The sequence below is a fragment of the Muscardinus avellanarius genome (assembly GCF_963383645.1).
Source record: "Muscardinus avellanarius genome assembly, chromosome: 2".
NCBI classification, from domain to species: Eukaryota; Metazoa; Chordata; class Mammalia; order Rodentia; family Gliridae; genus Muscardinus; species Muscardinus avellanarius.
The window spans coordinates 7,524,095-7,546,088 of record NC_137787.1 but is presented as its reverse complement, the minus strand read 5'-3'; the positions used below and the strand labels follow the sequence as shown (position 1 = coordinate 7,546,088).

Genomic DNA, 21,994 nt, shown 5'->3' with positions numbered 1-21,994 from the left:
TTTGGCGTTTTGGATGAATTAATCATAGTTCATATAAAAGAATCTATAATGTCCGGATGGACTTTCTGACTGAACTAAGGTACTACCTTATAAACTGTCAGTAGATGATTGCATCTAAAAGAAGAAAAGGAGTCTATTACTGTTGCAGTTATGGAATTACCACATCATTTCCAAATTCCTACAAGTACCAAAAAAGATCTCCAGAGTGTTACTGTGTCATCTGACAGTTGTGAGCATTTCTCATAAATCTATGCTAAATATATAAATTCATAGATTAATTTGTATTTTATTTTGAAAACAAAGTAGTTATAACACTTGGTTTTTCTTTACTGTTTCCATATAAAAGTTATTTAAACATATCAGTGATTTAAATTCTGCTTTCATTAACATGGTATTGGGAGTACTTGGTAGTTTTATTCATGAAAAGACATGAGTGTTACATGAAAAAGTTTGGGTCATTGGGTGGATAATCTGTTGTCAGCTTTATTTATATTGTAGACAATGGGTAAGTTTTATCTTTAGGGACTTTTCGAGACCTCTGCTTGAACAGTTGGCCAAATTGAATTTCATGGAAATTTAACAGTGGAAATGCAAAATATTATATATAATAAATATTTTACCTATATATACACATTACTGAATTTAAAGTGTGAAGTAGCTGTGTGCAACAGCAGCCTCCCAGGTAGAGGCTCGGGACCGCACTGCGTGTTGACTGGCTGGTGTCCGCACAGCTGGCTGCAGTAGAGAGCGCCCCCCCCCCCCCCCCCCCCGGTCTTCTATGTTGTCACACGGCAGCTCCAGCGTTCTCTCCGTCTTGGGGCCACACCTTGAAAAGGTTTGTATGTTGTGGTAGGTGGCCCCCGCCTGGAAGCTTTGTTATGGGGACTGCATCAAGGAAATAGGGCTCTTTTTGTAGAAGACCAGAATGTAGACAGGACAGAGTGGGGAGGAGAGATTAGAGGGTCACTGTCTGCCAGCATTTGCTTGATGATCATGTGAAAGTGAAATTAGACTTGACCTGTATGAGTCTCCAGGGCAGCAACGGGCTGAGCAACAGAAGGTGGCTCGAGGAAGCAGGTCTAATAGTTGGCGTTGTCTGACAGTGTCTTGGTTTTCCTTGGGAAAGTAGTAAGTTCCCTGGATGAAAATAGCTTAATTTTAACTAATAGTTGACACCTGTTTTCAATATGTGGTAGGAGTAGATAAGTATGAAGTTATTTTTCCTCATTATTTGTGGTTCTCATATTAATCTGGTTTTCCTGCTCATCCTTTACTAAGACCAAAAGTTCTAACTGGGCATGGTGGTGCGTATTTAGAATCCTAGTACTTGGGAGCTAAGATGGGAGGGTCGCAGGTTTGAGGCTAACCCCAGCAACTTAGGGAGACCCTGTTTCAAAATAAAACAGGGCTGTGGGTATAGCTCAGGTAGAATGCCTTTGGGTTCAATCTTCAGTACCCCTCCCCCCAAAAAATAAAGGTTCTTTTCTTTGCCATCCCATAGGTGTATCTTTGAAAAATCAAAGTTCTTGAAATATGACATGAATTCTAAGAATACTCAGGAAGCTAATATGCTTATAGCCACTAGTGTATTAAAATATCATGACAGTTCCCATGTGTGTACACTCATATATTTTAATATAGTGGCCTTTATTAAATTTTTTTTTTATAAATGCTCACTTCAGGTTAACGGTGTGAAGGATTCTAATCTCTCTGTAAGCTTTCTACTTTTATTAAAAGTGGTATAGAAAAAAAAAACAGAAGACTTTTAATTTAAAAAATAAGATTTGCCAGGCGTGGTGGCACACGCTTGTATTCCCCGCGCTTGGGAGGCGGAGACAGGAGGATCGTGCCGGGTCGAAGCCAGCCGCGCTGGCTTAAGAGACCCTGGTTCCAAATAAGAATATAAAATAGGTCTGGGAGTGTAGCTCGCAGGTAGTAGGGTTTCCAGGAAACCCCAGTACCACCCCCGCAAAAAAAAAAAAAAAAGTAATAAGATTTAAAATTTGTTTATAATTATATCTTTTGTGTGTGTGGGTACTGGGGCTTGAACCCTGGGGTTTTCTATTACTGAACTACACACTCAGCCCTATTTTATATTTTCATTTTGAAACAGGGTCTTGCTAAGTTGCCTCAAACCTGCTACCCTCCTATCTCGGCCTCCCAAGTAAAGGGATTACAAGTGTGTGCCATTATGCCTGGCTCCATAATTATATGTTAATCCTATGTAAGAAGAGCAGTACTAAACTAGTTTGTGTGAACACACTGACTCCTGTGACATCAGACTAGATGATTGAAGCATTAACGATTTTAGAATAATTCATTCCTTTTATAATTAGAGATCATTCTTTTTCTTTTTCCCTTTCTCTCCTCTTTCTTTCTTTCTTTCTTTCTCTTTCTTTCTTTCTTTCTTTCTTTCTTTCTTTCTTTCTTTCTTTCTTTCTTTCTTTCTTTCTTTCTTTCTTTCTTTCTTTCTTTCTTTCTTTCTTTCTTTCTTTCTTTCTTTCTTTCTTTCTTTCTTCGTGGTGTTGAGGATTGAACCCAGGGCCTCATGTGTGCCAAGCAAATGCACTGTCACTGAGTTTTACCCAAAGGCTCTGTATATGTTTATATGTGAAGGAAAATGATGGAATTAGAGATATCTCAGCTGAATCGTACATATTCCTTTTGAATACCCATGAGAGAATGTGGAAATGAAAAAAGACCCATGATATTTGAATTTCAATTCCTTTCAGCAGGAACTTATATCTGCACAGAGGAAGATCAATTCTGTGATCATCTTACAGTGTGATTTCATGAGGATGAAATTGAAGGGTCATTATGTAAGACAAATGATTTGCCTGATACCAGTAGGCTTAGGCAAGTGTGTTACTGATTAGAGCATTTCGGTATGAAATATTTGGAAATGGATATAGAATATTTTGTTCTGGACTGCTTCTGGCAGATGGTAATATAGGCTTTTATATACATATATCTGGACTGTTAAGATTTCTAGTAACCACTTGAGTTCGTTAGAACTATCATGCTGTCTGTATGGATATGAGAGCCTCGTGACCCAAGTTTGTGAGCTATAAGACGCAGAAAGGCAGAGTTGCCATTCTTACTTCCTAGAAATCCCCCTATTTATTTGTTTGTTTGTTTATTTATTTATTTGCAGTACCAGGGATGGAACCCAGGGGCATTCTATCTCTGAGCTATATCCCAGCCCTATTTTTTATTCTTTATTTTGAAGTAGGGTCTCACTAAATTGCAGAGGGCCTTTAGTCAGCTGAGGCTGACCACGACCTGTGATCCTCCTGTCTCAGTCTCCAAAGCACTGGGATTGCAAGCGTGTGCCACCACACTTGACTTTTCTTTCCATTTGCATTTTGTTCTCTTGATAGAATAATGGTTTCTCTGCAGAAAACTTAATCAGTAACCTAGAAACTGATTTTCAAATAATAAGTTAAAGAATTATTAACAGGGTTCCCAGAAACTTTATATATCCTAGGTAGAAGTTCCTTTTTTTACTCACATTTCCTGGTTGTAAAGTATTAAGTAGCATTAGCGTGCCCAAGAGTTTTGTTTTTGTTTTTGTTTTTTTTTGGTAGTGTATAAGGGAAGTCATATTTAGTTTTTGATATACCAAGTGTATTAACAATGAATTTGATTTGCCACTCATCTGACTGGAACAGGGGACAGGAACCTCCTGAGGGGGACTCAGAGCCAGAGCCTCACCCATTTACTTGTCATTGCCTTGGGCAGCTTCACTTAGCTGTCCTTATATGTAGTTTGACCATAGTGCTCTTAGGAAAAAAATACCACGTGAGTCTTTGATACTACTTTATTTTCACAGATTAGGTGAATCTTATTAATTTATTATAGAAATAATTTTTGCTGTCTTGTTACAGTAGTTTTGGGTTGGAAAAAATCTGTTGGTCTTACTACTACACAATAGTGAATTCTTAGGATTTTTAAACAGCAAACGTTCACAATAATTAGGTTTCTTCTGATATTATTAGCTTAGACAACTCCAAAGTTCTTCTATATTTTCTTTTCCTTTTGGTCAGAGAGTAGAAAAATGTGGCTTGCTGCGGTGTCCTGCTCTTTACCGCTGCTTGTCTTTCCTACCGAGTACTTATTTCAAGCGATGATTCCTGCCTGGGTCATCACCAGTGGGGAAGGCTAATCTTTCACTTTTCCCACTTGAGCCTGAATAAGGGAAATTTCAGAAAAGAAGAGCAGCTACAGATCTGCTTGAAACCTGATAGGGTGTCATTTGGGTTCTTGTTTTGCTTGAGGACATTTCATTCTTTAATTGAAATGGAATTATTCAAAGAAGTGTCTTAAATTAAGCTGGATGTAAGCTGTATACATAAAATAAGAACTGAGGCAAAGAAAGCATAATTTTTATGGGGTATTAGACTTGGAAAGAAGTAGTGGAGATCATCTAGTCCAACCTCCTACTGGTGAATAAACACTCATTTTGTGTTTATAGAAAAAACTATTTGATGTTAGAAACAGGAATTTGGGTTTGAAAATACTTTGTTGCCTAATTATTTTTTGCTTTATCTACTAGAGATCTTTCTCCTAGTTGAGTTACATCTAACTAAACCTTCATTTCTATAAAGGCTTAAATATCTATTTGCATTTATGAATTATTATTTAGAGCCATTATGTGTTTTTATATTCTTGAATGGGAATAGAATGTTTTTACTTGGGTTAGAAGTCATTCAGAAGAATAGGTGATTATAGTTTTTAGCCATTATCTAGCTATTATGAAAGTTAGTCTTAAAGTAGATAGAAATTTGCATCTCCTTGCCACAAATCCTACCCAAGGGCTGCTTGGGCTGAAGTATCTTTTACTTGCTGAGATTTCTTTCTGCCACAAGCATACAAGCATGCACATGTGTTAGAGTGTCCTGTTCAGATGCTTTTAGGTTTATGTATAAATCTGTACTGTGTCGTTACTTTAAATTTTCATTCTTAGCTGTTAAAAATCTAGGAGGTAGTACTTACCCCAGTTTTGTATAATGACCAAAGGATTGATCTTTGCTGTCTTGAAAGCAGTTGTAAAAGGATGTTCACTAAATATTGTGAAATTGTCTTTCCACCCAGGGAGCTGGGTTTGAAGCTAGACCATTTCTATTTGCAGATGGAAATGAGAGATTTAGGGTTGATTTTCTTAGAGTTCATCTGTGTAAAACTGTCCATTTTATCTTCCTTACCAGTGTCATACCACATCCTTATAAACACACCAGCCACATTCCTGTATAAATATCTGTCAGGTTGAGTCAGGTTTATTTCAGCAGATAACCACAGTTATAAGCTTGGGAAGGTAAAATGTTTTGCTTTGGAATGTATATTGTTAGCCATTTTTTGTGAGCATAGGCATGATTATGATGATGCAGTCAGAGCAATGTAATCAGCATTGAGAAAAGAAAACGTGAGATACGGTGAAGGGAAAGTAGCTTCATAACTGGCTGGGCATATTTAACACATTAGAAAATAGGGTGCTACAGAAAAATCTTACTCTGTCAGTCCTGTTTCAGAGATCTGAAAATTATCAATGTTTTGTCCATTGATGCGGATATCCATGTCAGTCCTATGTGGGGTCTTAGAGACCAGAGTTGTTGGAAGTTCAGGAACAGTCTTGTCAAAATTCTCCATCTTGACTTGGTATTCACCTTTGGCCCCTCGGGTCATGAGGGATGCAAAACAGTGATGCAGCATGATCTCCGCCGGTAGATACGATGTCCTCCTCTGGCAGATCTCCCCAGTGCCTTCTTGCATTGCTGAAAGGAACACAACTAATTCAAAGTGGGGAGGATTTTCATGCTGGAGCAGAGTAGCCAGAGGACTCGATGGTGTGATGGAGTGGTAGTAGGTTAGTGGAAAGATAAAGAATGGACACTCCTCAGAACTGATGCCATCAAGGTGGAAGTCCACACTAGTCTGGTAGAGTTCGCCATTTTCTCTCTCCTGATAAAGCACAGCTGAGACCCGGACACTGGTCAGAGGGCTGGGTCGGGTGTTGGCCACTTGGAAAATAAGGTTAGGTTTGCCATCTATGTGAGCTACTACTGCCAAGTCAGTAAAGCGAATTGAAAAAGCTCGATTTTTTGGCCGGGCAATCTTCGCCACAAAGGCACCTAAATTAGAAATCATTAATTTTTTTTTTGAAGGAAGACTTTAAATGTCAATAACCTTTCCTGACTGAGAAGAGTTTATCAAATAATTATACATTTCTTGGTGCTATGCTTTCCAAGTGAGTCAGGAATTCAACTCATTGCTAATTTAGTTTGGATAGTTTCATTTGCCTGAAGAATTTTTCAGAGTATACATATATTTCTGTTAAAAACCTGTGATTTCAAAATAGATAAGCAAAACTGATCTTATGTCATAGAAATATAAAGACTTTATCCTAGTTTCTTACAAAGCCAGAGAGTTGGCCATTTCCTATATTCATGGCTTCATTTAAAAAAACAAAGTCAGAGAAAATAAATGTAATTTGGTTATAACCAAATGACATCAAGTTGAAGTAGAGACTAGAGTCAAAGCAGAATGCTGGGGGTTGAGAGGGGACCAGAAGCATGATCAACTGTGAAACATAAACCTTTTTATTTGGGGAGGATTCTGGCTATCAGATGATTCTGTACACTCTTCAGATGTACCCTCCTTGTGCCCCCTATGAGGGTTTCTTAACCATTTTTGTGCAACTGATCCTATTGGCAGGTTGGTGAGGTCCTTGCAACCCTTACCAGAATGCTTCAAAGGAAAGGAAATTATATACAGAGGAAATCAAATATATTGAAATTCGGTTGAACATTTAAAAATATAACACTATATGTGTTTTATTAATGCATTAAATCTAGTAGATTTAATACAGATATTTAAAGTGTTATAGTTTGATATTAAAAATATCTGCGATTTCTGTTTGTATCAAAGTTAACTGGTAATGCAGATGCAATTTTTTTTTTTTTTTTTTTTTTTTTTTTGGTGGTACTGAGGGTGGAACCCAGGGGCTTTCTACCTCCGGGCTATACTCCCAGACCTATTTTATATTTTTATTTGAAAGCAGGGTCTCACTAAGTTGTTGAGAGCCTCCCTAAGTAGCTGAGGCTGGCTTTGAACCTGTGCGACCCTCCTGTCTCAGCCTCCCAAGCACAGGGATTACAAGCGTGTGCCACTACACCCAGCTCTGATGCAGTTAGTTTTGTTGTCTACATTCATAATTCAGTTAGGGATTAGTGACTTCTCCCCAGCTAAATTCACAGATCTCCTGAATTTATCCAAGAATTGACCTAGTGTAAGAACCCTTGTTAGAGAAGTTAATAATTTGTTTTAGATGTAGAGTCTGTTGCTAACACACGGGGACTTAATGTCAGATTGTCCTGCAGTGCCTACCTTCTTGTCACTAAAGAACCATTATGTTAAAGTCAGGTTTTCTGTTATTTTTTTAAATTGTATATGTCACATTAAAAGGACACAAGCTCTACTTTGCTAGAACAGAGAGTCTTATATGTTGCCAAGTTTATTAAAGCAAAACTTAAAAGTCTTCTTTTGGGGGTGGGGTTCTGGGAATTGAACCCAGAGGCATTCTACACCAAACCTACACCCCCAGCCTTTTTGATTTTTGTTTTGAAACAAGGTCTCACTAGGATGTTGAGGTTGGCCTTGGACTTGATCCTCCTGTTTCAATCTCCCGAGTACTGGAATTACAGATAAATGGGCAGAATTTCTTAATCTTTAAAGCCAAATTTTCATTGCACTTTGCTAATGATATGCATACGTAACTTCTCCACTAACATTAATGCTGCTGGTGCTGTGGGCTCACTGGTGTTGAGTAAATGTTGATAATCTCAGAGGGGAAAATTGTAGCACAGTCAAAAAGAAAACCCCCGAATTTCTCTGTTGGGTAAATGATTATCAGAATAGGCATTGAACATATTTATTCACTTATTTAATAAATGTTTAGCTTCTGTGGAAAACTATGTTTAGATGTTTTGTTAAGTTTTTTTAATAGGATATTCCTATAAATTAGAGTCATAATGGTTCTTTTTTTCCTTAAGTAGTTCCAGTAGGTAAAATTAAAGAATTGAGTCAGATTCCTTACATATTTCTATTGTTTTGCCCTAACTGGTTTCTTTCTTATGCAGTCCCTGATACGAGTGCAAATAAATTATTCTATAACAGAATTGCTTATATCTGACTATATTATTTCCAAAATACTTGCAATTGGTTGTTTTTTTGAAGAACAAAGACAATTACCTGTGATAAAAGCCTCTAGCATGAGGCCTAGAAGCATTTGTATGGCAAGTAAGGCGATTGCACTTGGACAGTCACCACTGGGGAACATGGTACCATAACCAATTGTGAGTTGTGTCTCCAGGGAGAAGGAGAATGCAGCTGTGAAACTGGTGATGTACTTGACACAGATAGTGTGGTTTTCAGGTGGGGCATCGTGATCTAGTTCCAGATCACCATTCATCTCAGCTAGAACATACCAGAGCACTGCAAAGACAAGCCAGTGGACAACAAAAGAGGCAGAAAAGACCAGCATCATCCAGCGCCAGCGCATGTCCATTAGGATTCCCCACGCATCTCGAAGATACGCAAGGCCTCTCTGTGCGCCGTCCATTTGAAGTGTGCTGTGACCATCTTTGGTGACCATCCTTCGGTATCTCTGACTTAGTAGAGGAGCAATAACTTTGCAATTACTGCTTTCCATCTCAGGCCGTAATTCTCTGAAATTAAGAGTAAACTAGTCAGCTGTTAAATATTTAGTTAATATTCATGAATTCTAAAACCACCTTTACTTTCTGCTATTTTCGAAAATGCTAGTTATAACCTAGATAGGCTTTTGTATTCTGTTTGTGTAAGGGGCATTTATTGACGAAGTCATTTATTTGCTCGTTAATCACATGTTACCTTAGGATATCTCTTACTGTGTCCCTGAATGACTGTTGAAATAATGGGATATTTTAACATTTTCTAAGTATGTTGTCGAATTTCTGAGGAGAGTATGGGTTATGATTTGTGCCTGTTTCACACCCCTCTGTCCTCTTTTGCACAAGTCTAGGCATCAAGTATTTATTGACTTGACCAAATACTTTGTGTAAGTAATAGCTTCTCGTAATTATGAGGAATTCATAATTAAAAGGAGTAAGTTATTTACAGTCTTTTGTGTAAATAAATTGAAATTATTTAGAAATAATGTTAAACAGTTTGCAAATGTTTTGGAGCCAGACTTAGTACTAGGACAAGACTTAAATTTGTGGTAAGCTTTTAGAGATCTGCAGTTCTCATATGTTTTATAATTAGTCTGTTCAGAATTTTATGGCTAGAGTTGGGTGTAGTGTCCCACGCTTGTAATCCCAGTACTTGGGAGGCTGAGACAGGAGGATTGTGCAGGTTTGAAGCCAGCCTCGGCAGCTTAGTGAGGTTCTCAGTAACTTAGTGAGACCCTGTTTCCAAATAAAATATAAAATAGGTGTGGGAGTGTAGCCCGGAGGTAGAAGGCTCCTGGGTTCCATCCTCAGTACCACCAAAGAAAAGAAGAAAAATTTTATGGCTAAGCTTTTTTTGTGTGTGTCACTTTGTCAATATGTTCATAGATTGTTTCTGATCTGGCTTGATTGATTGCTGCCCTTTTTTTTGTTTGTTTGTTTGTTGGGTGGTACTGGGGATGGAACCCTTCTACCTCTGGGCTACACTCCCAGACCTATTTTATATTTTTATTTGGAAACAGGGTCTCTTAAGCCAGCACGGCTGGCTTCGAACCTCTGCGGTCCTCCTGTCTCCGCCTCCCAAGCGCGGGGATTACAAGCGTGCCCACCACGCCCGGCATTGCTGCCCCTTTTAACATTCTAGGTTCTGATTAGAGTGTGAGATTGCAGGATAGAGGGGTAGTTATTTCCTTGGCAAAATAAGAAATTCTAGAAGGACAAACCTAGATAGAATTTGCTTTTTTTTTTTTTTTCTTTTCCTTTTTGTAGTGCCAGGGATTGAACCCAGAGGCTGACACCAAATGGTTTACTAATAAGCTGTCTCCCCAACTCGGATATTAATGTTTATAACTCATTACCCTAAGAGGTTATCCTGTCATTTTATGTAGTGTATTTATTTTCTTGGTGTAGCCTTTAGGAGGGTGTTGGGTATTGAACCTGTGGATGGTGCATGTGAGGCGAGAGCTTTACCACTAAGCCATGCTTGTAATCCCAGGGGAGGCGGGACGGGGTCACGACTGCATGTTCACGCCAGCCTCAGCAAAGTAGAGAGGCCCTGTGCAACTCAGTGTGACCCTGTTTCCAAATAAGAAGTAGAAATCATGTCTTGGGGTATAACTTGGAGGTAGAAAGCCTTTGGGTTCAATCATCAATACCCCCCCCCAAAAAAAAAAAAAAGACAGTTATAACACACAATCTTTAAGGCTCTGTGCCGGGTGCTTTCATGCTATGTTACCTCTGATTCTTTGGTCTTTCAGAAAGATAAACATTATTACCTATGTTTTTCAGATTAAGTCACTGAGGCTTAGATAAAAAAGATTACAGAGCATACGAGAGCTTTGGATTTTTATCTAGGTCTGGCAAAGGGCGAAGCCAGTTGATTTTCTGTTGTCATTTGTTTTTATTACAAGATGCTGTCTGTTCAGAGTTTGGTGAAATGAAAATATTTTCCAAGAGAACTCGTACTGTCATCTAAAGCTAGTCTTCAATAGCTAGATTTTTAAACACTTTTATTAGATGTTCTTCTTGCCCTGTAACTCAAGTAATTAAACTACTATTAATTTTACACAGGATTCATACAGTAAGAATAGTATTAGCTAATATGTATAATTTACTATGTGCTAGGAAGCATTCCAGATATTTCACAGGTATTGACTTACGTGAAGCCAGTTGGGCAGTGCCTGGCATAGGAAAAAAATTCTGGTGTTAGTTGCTTTCTTTTTCCTAATAATGTTTCCTAACTTGGGTAGTAAGTGCAGCCATTATTCCATTTTACAGATCCTGAACCTGAGCACAGTTAGTGTCTAAGATCACAGGGTAGGGAGTGGTTGTCAGTCCTTTGCACTTGGATTCCAGAGTCAGTGCTGTTTTGCCTCAGAAACAGACATTTGACCCTGGTTAGCCTTTGGATAGCATGCTATTCTATTCCATTCTGTTGAAGAGTCTACAAAATATTTGTTCTTCAGGAATGCTTATTAGGTTCATACCTATGATTTGTAAGTAAGAAATAGATTCTTAGTTAGGGAAGACTTCTCTTGAGACTTGAAAGTTACAACGTAGTTATTAAGTTGTATTATGCTGACTGGTTTAATTAAGACAATGTGGAGAGGAGAATTCTTATGAGGCATTGCCATGTTTATATTTTACCAAGTAAGAAGGTTATTTTAAAAATGAAATAATCCGAGCATAATTTTATGGAAGAAAATTAAAGAACTATATTATAATGTAAAATAGTTGACTGCTTTCTTTTTTTGTGGAGCTGGAGATTGAACCCACGGGCATTCTTCCTCTGAGCTACATCCCTCCCCCTGCCCCCACTTTTTATTTTAAAACAAGGTTTTGTTAAGCTGCTGAAGTTGGCCTCGAACCTGTGATCCTCCTGTCTCAGCCTCCTGGGATTCCAAGAATGTGCCACCTTGCTTGATTTAGTTGGCTCTTTTTACAAACACTTCATTGTTCTTGCATCTTGCTTATGTTGAAAAGTTTCTTTTAGTGCTGGGCAGTGGTGCTTGTTCTACTTTTGAAACCACTGTCATGGTAAATACTCCTCAGTATTCAAAGTAAGCTGGCCTTGGTGTCGTGCACTTGTAATCCTAGAACTTGGGAGGCTAAAACAGGAGAATTACAGTTTCGAGGCCAGCCTCAGCAATTTGTAAGGCCCTCCACAACTTAGTAAGACCCTTTTTCAAAATAAAGAATAAAATGGGCCAGGCTTGGTGGCGCACGCTTATAATCCCAGCATTTGGGAGGCTGAGACAGGAGGATCGTGGTTCGCAGACAGCCTCAGCTACTTAGGCCCCTTGCAACTCAGTGAGGCCCTGTTTCAAAATAAAGAATAAAAAATAGGGCTGGAGATGTAGTTCGGAGGTAGAATACCCTGGGTTTCATCCCCAGTACCGCAAAAAAAAAAAAAAAAAAAAAAATCTTGAGTAATTAAAAGTTCCATGATTCTTCTAGATTTCAACCTACTTTTTTATTAATGTTCTAAAATTTCTTCTCTGGTGAGAGACTTTCCATATATACTATACCTTACAAAATTATGCTCATGTAGGTCTTTTATTACTGTGACCTACAGTTTTAATAGAAGTCTTTAGATCCTTTACAATTTTATTTTTTTCTCTAATAACTAAACAACACAAAGAAAGCCATGAACAGAGAAGTCAACAGGCCAGTATCAAAACAGTGAAGCAATATCTTTTTTTATATGAAAGTTTGCAGGATCTTGTTCTGCTTATATTGGCAAGTGGTTGAGAGGAGTAAGATTTTGATCCTCACTTAACAAGTTTTTCTGAATAACCATTTTCTGGACTCCTTTGGTCAGAGTGGGGTACTGTAAAGAATGTCGGATAAAGGGGCATCGCCATCAGGCTCTGTGTTAGTCACGTAGCTGTGTCCTTTTGGTGAAGCCACCTGCTTTCCTTGCCAGTTGTCCTTAGATAAAAACAAAGAAAGGGATGGGGATAAAATCTACAAATTTGTAAACCTTTTTTCAATTCCTTCCACTGATTGAGGTTTCCTATATAATTTCATAATTTTTTACATAATTTTATGTCTGTAAATAAAGAAAATTTTGTTACTTGATATACATAATAGGCAGACATGTGTATATTATTATGTTCTCAAATTTTTATATTCCACAGGCACGAGTGCTTTTTGAATGTATTTGTCGTGGTTTGTAGTTCTATAAATCTCAAGAACGGATTCCAACAGAAAATTGATATGGAATGGAATAATTGGGAAAGTTTGATTGTTTTTCTCTGTATGGGCTGTAAAATATTAGACCGTTTATAAACTGTTAGTTGGAAAAATAGTACTCTATTATACAGTATAAGTGATAGTTTGACAGCTTCATTGTTTGTCAGAATGATGTTTTCATTCTATTCTTTAGTTTGTAGTCCTTAAAATTATGCCTTTTCTGTTGTTATGTTTCAGAGTAATCTGTAGTTCATCCTAAACAGTTAAGGTACAGCTGTACTTACAAGTATTAGATGCAATATTTGTTTACATCTGGGGTGAGATAAGACCTTCAGAGTGTATTGAGAGTCTTATAATCACCTCGCCTGCCCCTGTAATTAAGATAAACAGTGTGAAATCTAACCCTATTACATAAGCTTAGAGATCCTCTCATATTTTAGCTTCTTAATTGCAAAAGCATATACTAATTTCAGTAATCCATGTTTAAAAAGAAAATTAAAATAATCACTTTTCTCATGGATTAAAAAAATAAAGTGATTTGTTCTTTTGATGTTGATTTTCTTGTACTCATTTTAGGGTTTCTTTAAACCCTTCCAAATATACTTTGTTTTTTTCTTAAACAGCCACTTGAGTTTCATCTAGGGCCTTTTTTTGTCTGCCCATGTATCCATCACAACTGAGAATTAGTATGCATTTAGTAAAGTAGTTAAGAGAAAATGTCCAGTAATGCTGTAAGTTACAACTATTACTCCAATTTTAAATTTTAAGAAAAAAGAGTAAGACCTTGTAGGACCCTGTAGCTAATGTCTTGTTTTAAAAATTTGTTGGAAGTAATCTATCTCTTTCTATTTGCTGGTCAGTTTCTTTCTGGTCCCTTAAGAAATGAGGATAAATGCTATTTTGTGTACTCACCGGCTCTTGTGAGAGTCAGCCTGTATGCCAACGTAGGTCCTGAGGAAGCCTGCAGAGTCTGTCCTTTTGATCAGGTAGTTTCAGTACACAAGACCAGTGGGCAGGTTCTCTTCCTAGACTGGCTTACAGCTTACATTCCTGTGTTTATACTGTCGTGGGGGCTGGTTTCAGCTGAAGTTGATGTGATTGGTCACTTAGTCTGCAGGGGGGCCAATTAGCTCTGATGATGTGGAAAAGAATGCTGGTTTGTTAGGAGGTCTTTCTTTACCCAACACAAACCCCGGCAGCTCTGGAGAAAGCCTCCAGAACTGACTTGGAGAAGGGGCGCATTTTTTTCCTTCTAATCAGGACCGGTTTTTAGTAAGTTTGCATAATCTTACTTAAGACTTTTATTTGAAAGTTCAAAGGGATAAAATTCCCTGTAAGATTTCTTTTCAGCTGTCTTTCTTTATGTAGCATGTTAAGAGTATGAGATAAATCCTTCACTAATATTTTTTCCACAATTTCTTTGGGAAAGATTTATTTGGATAGAGTGTTTAGTCATAAATTAATGAATTGGTTTTCATAGTTCTCCTTTCATATCCCATCTCATCAGAATGGCTACTATAAATATAGTAGGAGGCTACTATAAAGTAGTAACACTAGGTAACTTACTTTCCCGAAACACCTTTCTAAAAATATTCCAAGGAAACAGATTCTTTTTATTTTTTTGGTACTGGGGATTGAACCCAGGGGTGATCCTCCTGTCTCATCCTCCCAAGTGCTAGGATTACAGGCACGTGTCACTATGCAGAAATATAATTTTTTAAAAGGGTCCTTAAAAAAACCTTGACTACTTGGGAGGCTGAGACAGGATGCAGGTGGGAAGCCAGCCGTGCTGGCTTAAGAGACCCTGTTTCCAAATAAAAAAGTATAAAATAGATCTGGGAGGAGCTCCAGTACCACACACACACACAAAAAAAAAACAAAAAACCTTGACTAGAAATAAAAGTAACTGTTACTTTGTATTTATCTTTAAACAACACACCTGTATAAAAAACTTTCTCAAGGCTTGCCTTAGTGTGATATTTAGGGGACATTTCTCTGATAATTGTGATGAAGTAGAGGGAAACATAGTGTTCAGGATACTTAAAGTTTAATCCAACTCTGAAGTAGTGTTTAATTAGAAAATACCTGTGATCCAGTTTGTAGCAACCTCAAAATGAACCGAGTTATGGCTTTGTGTAATACCTTAGTGAGCAGAACTTTTCCCTTCTCTGTTGGCTGCTGATTTTAAAACTTTGATCAAATGTCACATGTAAGAGGATCTGAAAAACAAAGACTGTGATTGTTCAAAATTGAAATCATGGAAGGCCTGCTGGGAAAATTATTAATGTAGACCAATATAATGCTACTTAGGAAGGGAAATCGCCTTTGTAGATCCCTCCCCTCCCCACAATTTAAAAAATACATTAATTCCTTCTTTGTTTCATTAATGCCAAACATTTCAGTACAGGTTCAGACACAGCTTTGGAAATTTTGACCTTCAGAATTTTGACCTTTTACCTTCAGTGAAGGTAAAAGCACCGGGGAGGTACTTGGGTGAGGGCATTCTACACATGTCGGTGGGGTTAGACTTGGTATTGTTTCCCATCTTTCTCCTTGGGGGAAAATCCTGGAGCAAGTCTGTAACATTGTCTTCCAGAAAGCAAATGCGCTTGAATGTATCTGCCTGTGTCTTGAATGAACATTGTAGTTAGGCAAGGCAGTAAAGGATTTTATTCAACTTAGAGATTTCAACAATGTTCTCTTTCAGTAATCTCTCTTTCTCTATTTTTTTTTTTTTTAATTTGGTTGTGGGAATTGAACTCAAGGGCATTCTACCTCTGAGCTGCACCCACAGCCCTTTTTTATTTTGAAACAGTATCTTCCTTTTGAGTTGCTGAGTCTGGCCTCAAACCTTCAATACTCCTGTCTCAGCCTCCAAAGTACTGGGACAACAAATGTGTGCCGCCACACTGGGCTTATTCCAGAATATATTGATAGGAAAATAATTTGGCAAAAAAGATCCTCAAAAAAGAAATGTCTTAAGTGAAGTCATCTGATGCCTGGATTTCTCCAGTTAGAAGGTCTGCTAGACAACGATGCCTAGTTGCTAACTGTAAATATTGTAAACCAGCTGCTGAGTGTTCACTCAAGGAGCAGAGCACTCCCACAGCAGTAGTCTGAGCATGGGTGCACTTATTTTTGTCCCACTGGGGATGGAACCTAAGGGCATTCTACCTCCAAGCTATAGCTCTCTTTTATTCCTTTATTTTGAAACAGGGCCTCACTAAGTTGCTGAGGTTGCTCTTGAACCTGCGATCCTCCCGTCTCAGCTTCCCAGGTACTGGGATTACAGGCGTGCGCCACCATGACCAGTTTAGTCTGAGCACTGAAACTCATTTCTGGTGGATGTTGCCAAGTGACCTGGGATGACACTGATGGTGGCACAGATGACGTGCCAACTTCCTCTACAGCGCCCGGTCCCGCCCATCTGAACAGAAGTGTTGGTTATTGTTTTGAGGGGAGATGGCTCTAAAGCGTCTCGTACGTGGATGAACATTAATGCTAGATACCTGCGCATTAATTGATTTGCTCTTTGCCTGTTTGTTTGGGGTGTTTTGGTGGTGGTCCTAGCAGCTGAACCCAGGGGCGGCTCTGCCCCTGAGCCACGCCCCGCAGCCCTTTTCATGTTTGGTTGCTGAGAGTTTCCCTACAATGTTGGGGCTGGTCTCAAACCTGTGACCCTCCTCTCAGCTTCCCAAGTACTTTGGCTATAGGTGTGGGCCACTTGTCTGACTTGATTTGGTTTTTTATTCAAAATTATAAGGATCAAGTTTGGTGCCAAGTGTGAATGTGGTGGTGGGGATTAAACTGATGCTTATTCTAACTTTGAATTCTACTCCCATTCCTATTTTATTTTTTATTTAGAAACAGAGTCTCACAGAGTTGCTGAGCGCCTCACTGAGCTGCCGAGGCTGGCCTTGAATTTGCAATCCTCCTGTTTCAGCCTCCCAAGTACTGGGATTACAGACATGTGTCACTATACCTGGCTGAATTATTCTTTATTAAATCCAAATTCTCTGTCCCTAGAGGTATTTAACTTATCTTCTAAGCAGTCCCTTATATAACCCACACATATACCACCATCTTGAAGATACAAAACCATTTGTTGAAGTGCAGTATTCTGCCTATGTATACAGGTAATCTTCCATCCGGTCTTGGGGGGGTTGAATCTAGGGGTGTTCTACCTCTGAGCCACACCCTAAGGCCTTTTTATTTTCAAACAGTCGCATTAATTTACCAAGGCAGGCCTGGAAACTTTGATCATTCACTGTTAGCCTCCCAAGTACTGGGATTACTGGGATTACAGATGCGTATCACCATACCTGGCTTTTGAGCTCGTCCGTCCATCCATCCGTCCTTCTTTCCTTCCTTCCTCCCTCCCTCCCTTCCCTCCTTTCCCTCCTTCCTTTCTTTTCTTTTCCTTTCCTTTCCTTTTCTTTCTTTGCAGTTCTGGGGATTGAACCCAGGAGCATTCTACCTTGGAGATACAGCCCCAGCCCTATTTTTTATTCTTTATTTTGAAACAGGATCTTACATTAAGTTGTGGAGGGCCTCACTAAGTGGCTGAGGTTGTCTGTGAACCTGCGATCCTCCTGTCTCAGCCTACCAAGTACCGGGATTACAAGTGTGCACCACCACACCCAGCCTGGATTCTTTCTTGTATAATATTTTTAGCTTTCTTTCAAAGACTTCTAGTCTCTTTCCATTTCCCCATGTCCAGCGCCATACCTGTTCCCTTCCTCAGATATTTCAGGCAGCTTCTGGGTGTGGACCAGTAGATGGTGAGCGTGGGGCACACGCCAGCTCTAAGCAGTGCTTTTTCAGAAGTTCTGACATGCAGCAGCTTCTCAGTCCTACTCAGGCCAGGAACTGCTGCGTTTTCAGGATCCAGCAGCGGAGTAAGTTGTTATCCCTCGGGGGTTAGCCTGCAAGAAGAGTCGCAAGTCCCTGGGTATAGAATTTAAAAGCTGCCCTGAGTTTTGTTTACATGTAATTGATGGGGGAGAAAGGGGAAGAAAATGTCAACATCTGGGCAGCATTCCCTTTTGCCATTTTCTTTATTTAGTGTTAGAAACTATTTTTATTGTTGATCAGAGACTATATATCTGCATAGAGGAATACAAAGTCACTGGTTAAAAAGATTTGCACATAAACAAGCTTCAAAGTCTGTCCCATAATTCCACGTTGCTTTTGGAGATGGGTTCTTGTAAGCTCCAAGTCTCACAGCTGTAGATTTTGTTGGCTGGGTGCCTCTCTGCTCCATCTGAAGTTTTCCATAAACATCATTTTGGCTGTGAGACAAACATGCACACAGGTGCCTTCATCTGCTCGTTCTCCTCAGGAGATTCATGCAGTCAAACCTGGCAGAACCAGCGCTGCACTGTAATTTAATTCCTAGAAGACTCCTATTTATATTGACTACATTAGGGCAGAAACAAGTATTTACTATCACTGGAATGTCATTTTATATATTGTATTACGTAAGTATTTTAGCTTTTTAAAATACAATTTAAGTTACTGTGGCTTAGAACATAAAATAGGTAGTGGTTTCTTCGTAAACTGGCCATATTTGCTATTACTGAATAGGAAAAAATACATTTTGAGAACTTTTGATGGTCATAGTAGATGCCTTTAGGACTCTGTTAACAGTCATGCTGGCTCACAGTGTGTTTCCTGTCCAGGGGATCACAGACCTCAGCTCATTTATTGATTGTAGGTTGGGGATGTTTTTTACAAGCATGCATTTTAAAATTATTCAGTTAAATATACTTTTAAATCCTCATGTTTATAAGTTAACCTGTTAAGATTTTAAAAAGTCAGCTAAAATACTTGGTTACTCAGCATCATGGTGCTGATATATTTTTTGTGGTACTGGAGATGGACCCAGGAGCATTTTACCCCTCACCTGTTTATTTTTTATTTTGAGAAAAGGTGTTGGAAGTTGCTGAGACTCTCACTAAGTTGCTGGCCTGGAACCTGCGGTCTTCCTGTCTCAGCCTCCCAAGTACTAGGATTCCAGGCCTGGGCCGCTGGGCCTGGCGGGTGCTGACATATTGCAGAAAGGAGTTTGATTTTGAGTGTGAAGAAGAGCACTGTGGGTATTCCTCGCTTATTTAGCCCAAGTCAATACAGAATGCTAGAGATTTTAGGCATGAACTTGAGATATCATATTTTAAATTGTTTATGAATTATTTTAATGTTTGTCTTTCTAAGTTTCGTCAGAAATACACAAATATGTGTGTGTATGTGTGTAATGTATGTGTGTGTGTGTGTGTGTGTGTGTGCGTGCGCGTGTATACATATATATATATATCCATCCCAAGTTAACCAGGTGAAATTATCTTTGACGTTTCTAACTACACACCTAATTTGTGCAAGGACAGATATACTATAATCAGGTTAGATAGGATTTAATTTTTTATTTTGGTACAGAGGGATTGAATACAAGAGTGCTTTACCACTTAGCCACACGTTCCTAGTGCTTTTAATATTTTTTTCTCCTGAGAGAGTCTCTCTCAGTCACCCAGCTGACCTAGAACTTGGAATCCTCTTGCCTCAGTCTCCTAAGTAGGTAGGATTACAGATTACCCAAGGATTATAGATTAAGCACCTAGGAATACCTAGCCCAACAGTATAATTTTTATATTAGTAATTGGAAGTATATTTTTTATAATGGTGTGTGAAGCTATTTATTCTAAAAATAATTTCTAAAGCTGGGCGTGGTGGCGCACGCTTGTAATCCCCGCGCTTGGGAGGCTGAGACAGGAGGATCACACAGGTTCGAAGCCAGCCTCAGCTACTGAGTGAGGCTCTCAGCAACTTAGTGAGACCCTGTTTCCAAATAAAGTATAAAAAAGGTCTGAAATTAGAGCCCAAAGGTAGAAAGCCTCTGGGTTCCACCCCCAGTACCACCAAAAAAAAAAAAAAAAAACCTAATAAAATAAATAAATAAATAAATAAAAATAATTTCTAGAATAAAGATTTTACATTGAAGAAGTTGGTTTTATTTTTTCGGGGGTATGTATTTTGAAATTATTTCTGCATGAAGATTGGAACAAATTTAATTCTACCTTCCCCTTTTGGAAATATTTGCAGACTGTCCCCAAGTTGTACAATGCATAGCATGTCTAATGCCCCTTTAGGTGTTGTCAGACTTCGATTTGAGATCTACTTCTTCCAGTTTTTTAGAATTCGTGGCTGCTTCCAGTGGGCCTAATTTGTGAGTAAACCTCTAATAATAATGTAGTAAAAATAAATCCTGGATTAGGAGTTGAATGCCTAGATTCTAATTCTAATTTGGTTATGACTCAGCTCTGTCATATTGGGAAACCACCCTACAGGTATCCCTTTCCACAGAACAGTAGGCATGGTAATGTTTCACTTAATCACATAGAGTTATTTTGAGAAACAGATGAAATATATCGATGAATTGTGTCAGTTAATATATCAGGTCACTTCTTTACATGTGTGTCCCTGGACCATGGGCCTGGAGGACAGATGCTGTGTGTAAGGCTTTTCTTTATATTCATTCCTATGTGTCTAATTATATTTATTTGTAGAGGTAGTAGTATTCATGTTTGCTAGAAGTTTGAATAAAACAATCAAATAGTAAGGTAGTATAATTGTGAGTGTGAGCCAGGCGTGGTGGCGCACGCTTGTAATCCCAGCATTCATGAGGCTGAGACCGGAGGATCGTGGCTCGCGGTCAGCTTCAGCTACTTAGTGAGGCCCTCTGCAACTCCGTGAGACCCTGTTTCAAAATAAAGAATAAAAAATAGGGCTGGGGGTGTAGCTCAGAGGTTGAATGGCCCTGGGTTCTACCCCCCCAGACCCCCCCCCAAAAAAAAAATTGTGAGTGTGAATATTTGTGTGGGAGGAGGTACTGGGAATTGAACCTAGGGTGCTCTATGTCTGAGCAACAACCCCAGATTTGTTTTATTTTAAATTTCAAACAGGGTCTCCCTAAAATTGTTGAGGCGGGCCTCAGGCGTGCAGTCCTCCTGTCTCGGCTTCCAAGTACTAGGATTACAGATATTCAACACCATGCCTGACAAGTAATACAATTTCTTTAAGAAGATATTTGTTAGTAATTATAAAAGTTGAACATTCCATGACCTAGTAGTTTCATACCTGCGTACACTACATACTCAACGGAAATGAAACATACAGTCCCTGGAATTTGTATCTATGAATGTTCATAGAAATATAATTCTCAGTGGTAAAAAGCTAGAAACATCCTAAATGTTTCCTAATGAGCAAGAAGAACCCACTGAGGCTACTCATACAGTGAGGGCCTGTGCAGCCGTGTGGAAGAACAGACTTCTCTTCTCTGGAAGGGAGTGAGTGCATTTCCCACGATGTTCAGGAAGAGGCCAGTTACGGCAAATAGACCTTTTACATAAGAAAGCTCAAAAGGGATGAAACCGACTTGGGGGGTTAGAAGTCAGGATTGTGCTTACCTTGAGAAGGATTGTTTGGGAGCGTGTATGAAGATTTTTGAGAACTCTTAATCTTTCTCATTAAATTTATATATTTGCATTATGAAAACTCTGAATTGTACATTTGAAGTTTTCTGTACATTTTTGTAAGAAATTTTTTCTTTCTTTTTTTTTTTTTTTGCGGTACTGGAGATGGAACCCAGGGTCATTCTACCTCTGAGCTACACTTCCAGCCCTATTTTTATTCTTTATTTTAAAGCAGGGTCTCTCTGAGTTGCAAAGGGCCTCACTAAGTAGCTGAGGCTGTCCACAAACCACAATCTTCCTGTCTTAGCCTCCCAAATGCTGGGATTATAAGCGTGTGCCACCACGCCCAGTTAGAATGTTAAATTTCAATGAAAAGGCAAAAGGGGATAGAGGAGATTAACAAAGTTCATTTATAAATTCCAAAATCCATTTCACCTTTTTTAATGAAAATCACTGTGACCTCTGAAAGCAGAATGTTGTTATTTTTGTTTTTCTTGGTTTATCAGAGACTAATCTAAATCTATTATAGTCATTCATGATGTAATATTTGATAAGTTAACTTTTTAACTCATTAGAAATTATTTTGTGGAAATAATTATGTGGCAACAAAATTTGAACTACTTTCTTACA

At 38.7% G+C, this 21,994-nt stretch overlaps 2 protein-coding genes across 4 annotated transcripts in view; one reads left to right on the top strand and one right to left on the bottom strand.

The window, feature by feature from the left end:
• GIGYF2 (GRB10 interacting GYF protein 2) overlaps positions 1–21,994 on the top strand; it is a gene marked incomplete at both ends in the record, with an annotated part of 106,643 nt that overhangs the window by 28,103 nt on the left and 56,546 nt on the right. The window lies entirely within an intron of this gene.
• KCNJ13 (potassium inwardly rectifying channel subfamily J member 13) lies at positions 5,506–8,707 on the bottom strand (the record flags this gene model as incomplete). Of its 2 annotated transcripts, none has more annotated exons than XM_080689775.1 (2): positions 5,506–6,128; positions 8,248–8,707. In XM_080689775.1, the coding sequence occupies 2 exons, from the start codon at positions 8,705–8,707 to the stop codon at positions 5,506–5,508; spliced, it is 1,083 nt and encodes a 360-aa protein (XP_080545901.1). The 2 variants fall into 2 exon arrangements, with proteins under 2 accessions (XP_080545901.1, XP_080545902.1); XM_080689776.1 differs by having other exon boundaries at positions 6,068–6,128; positions 8,484–8,707.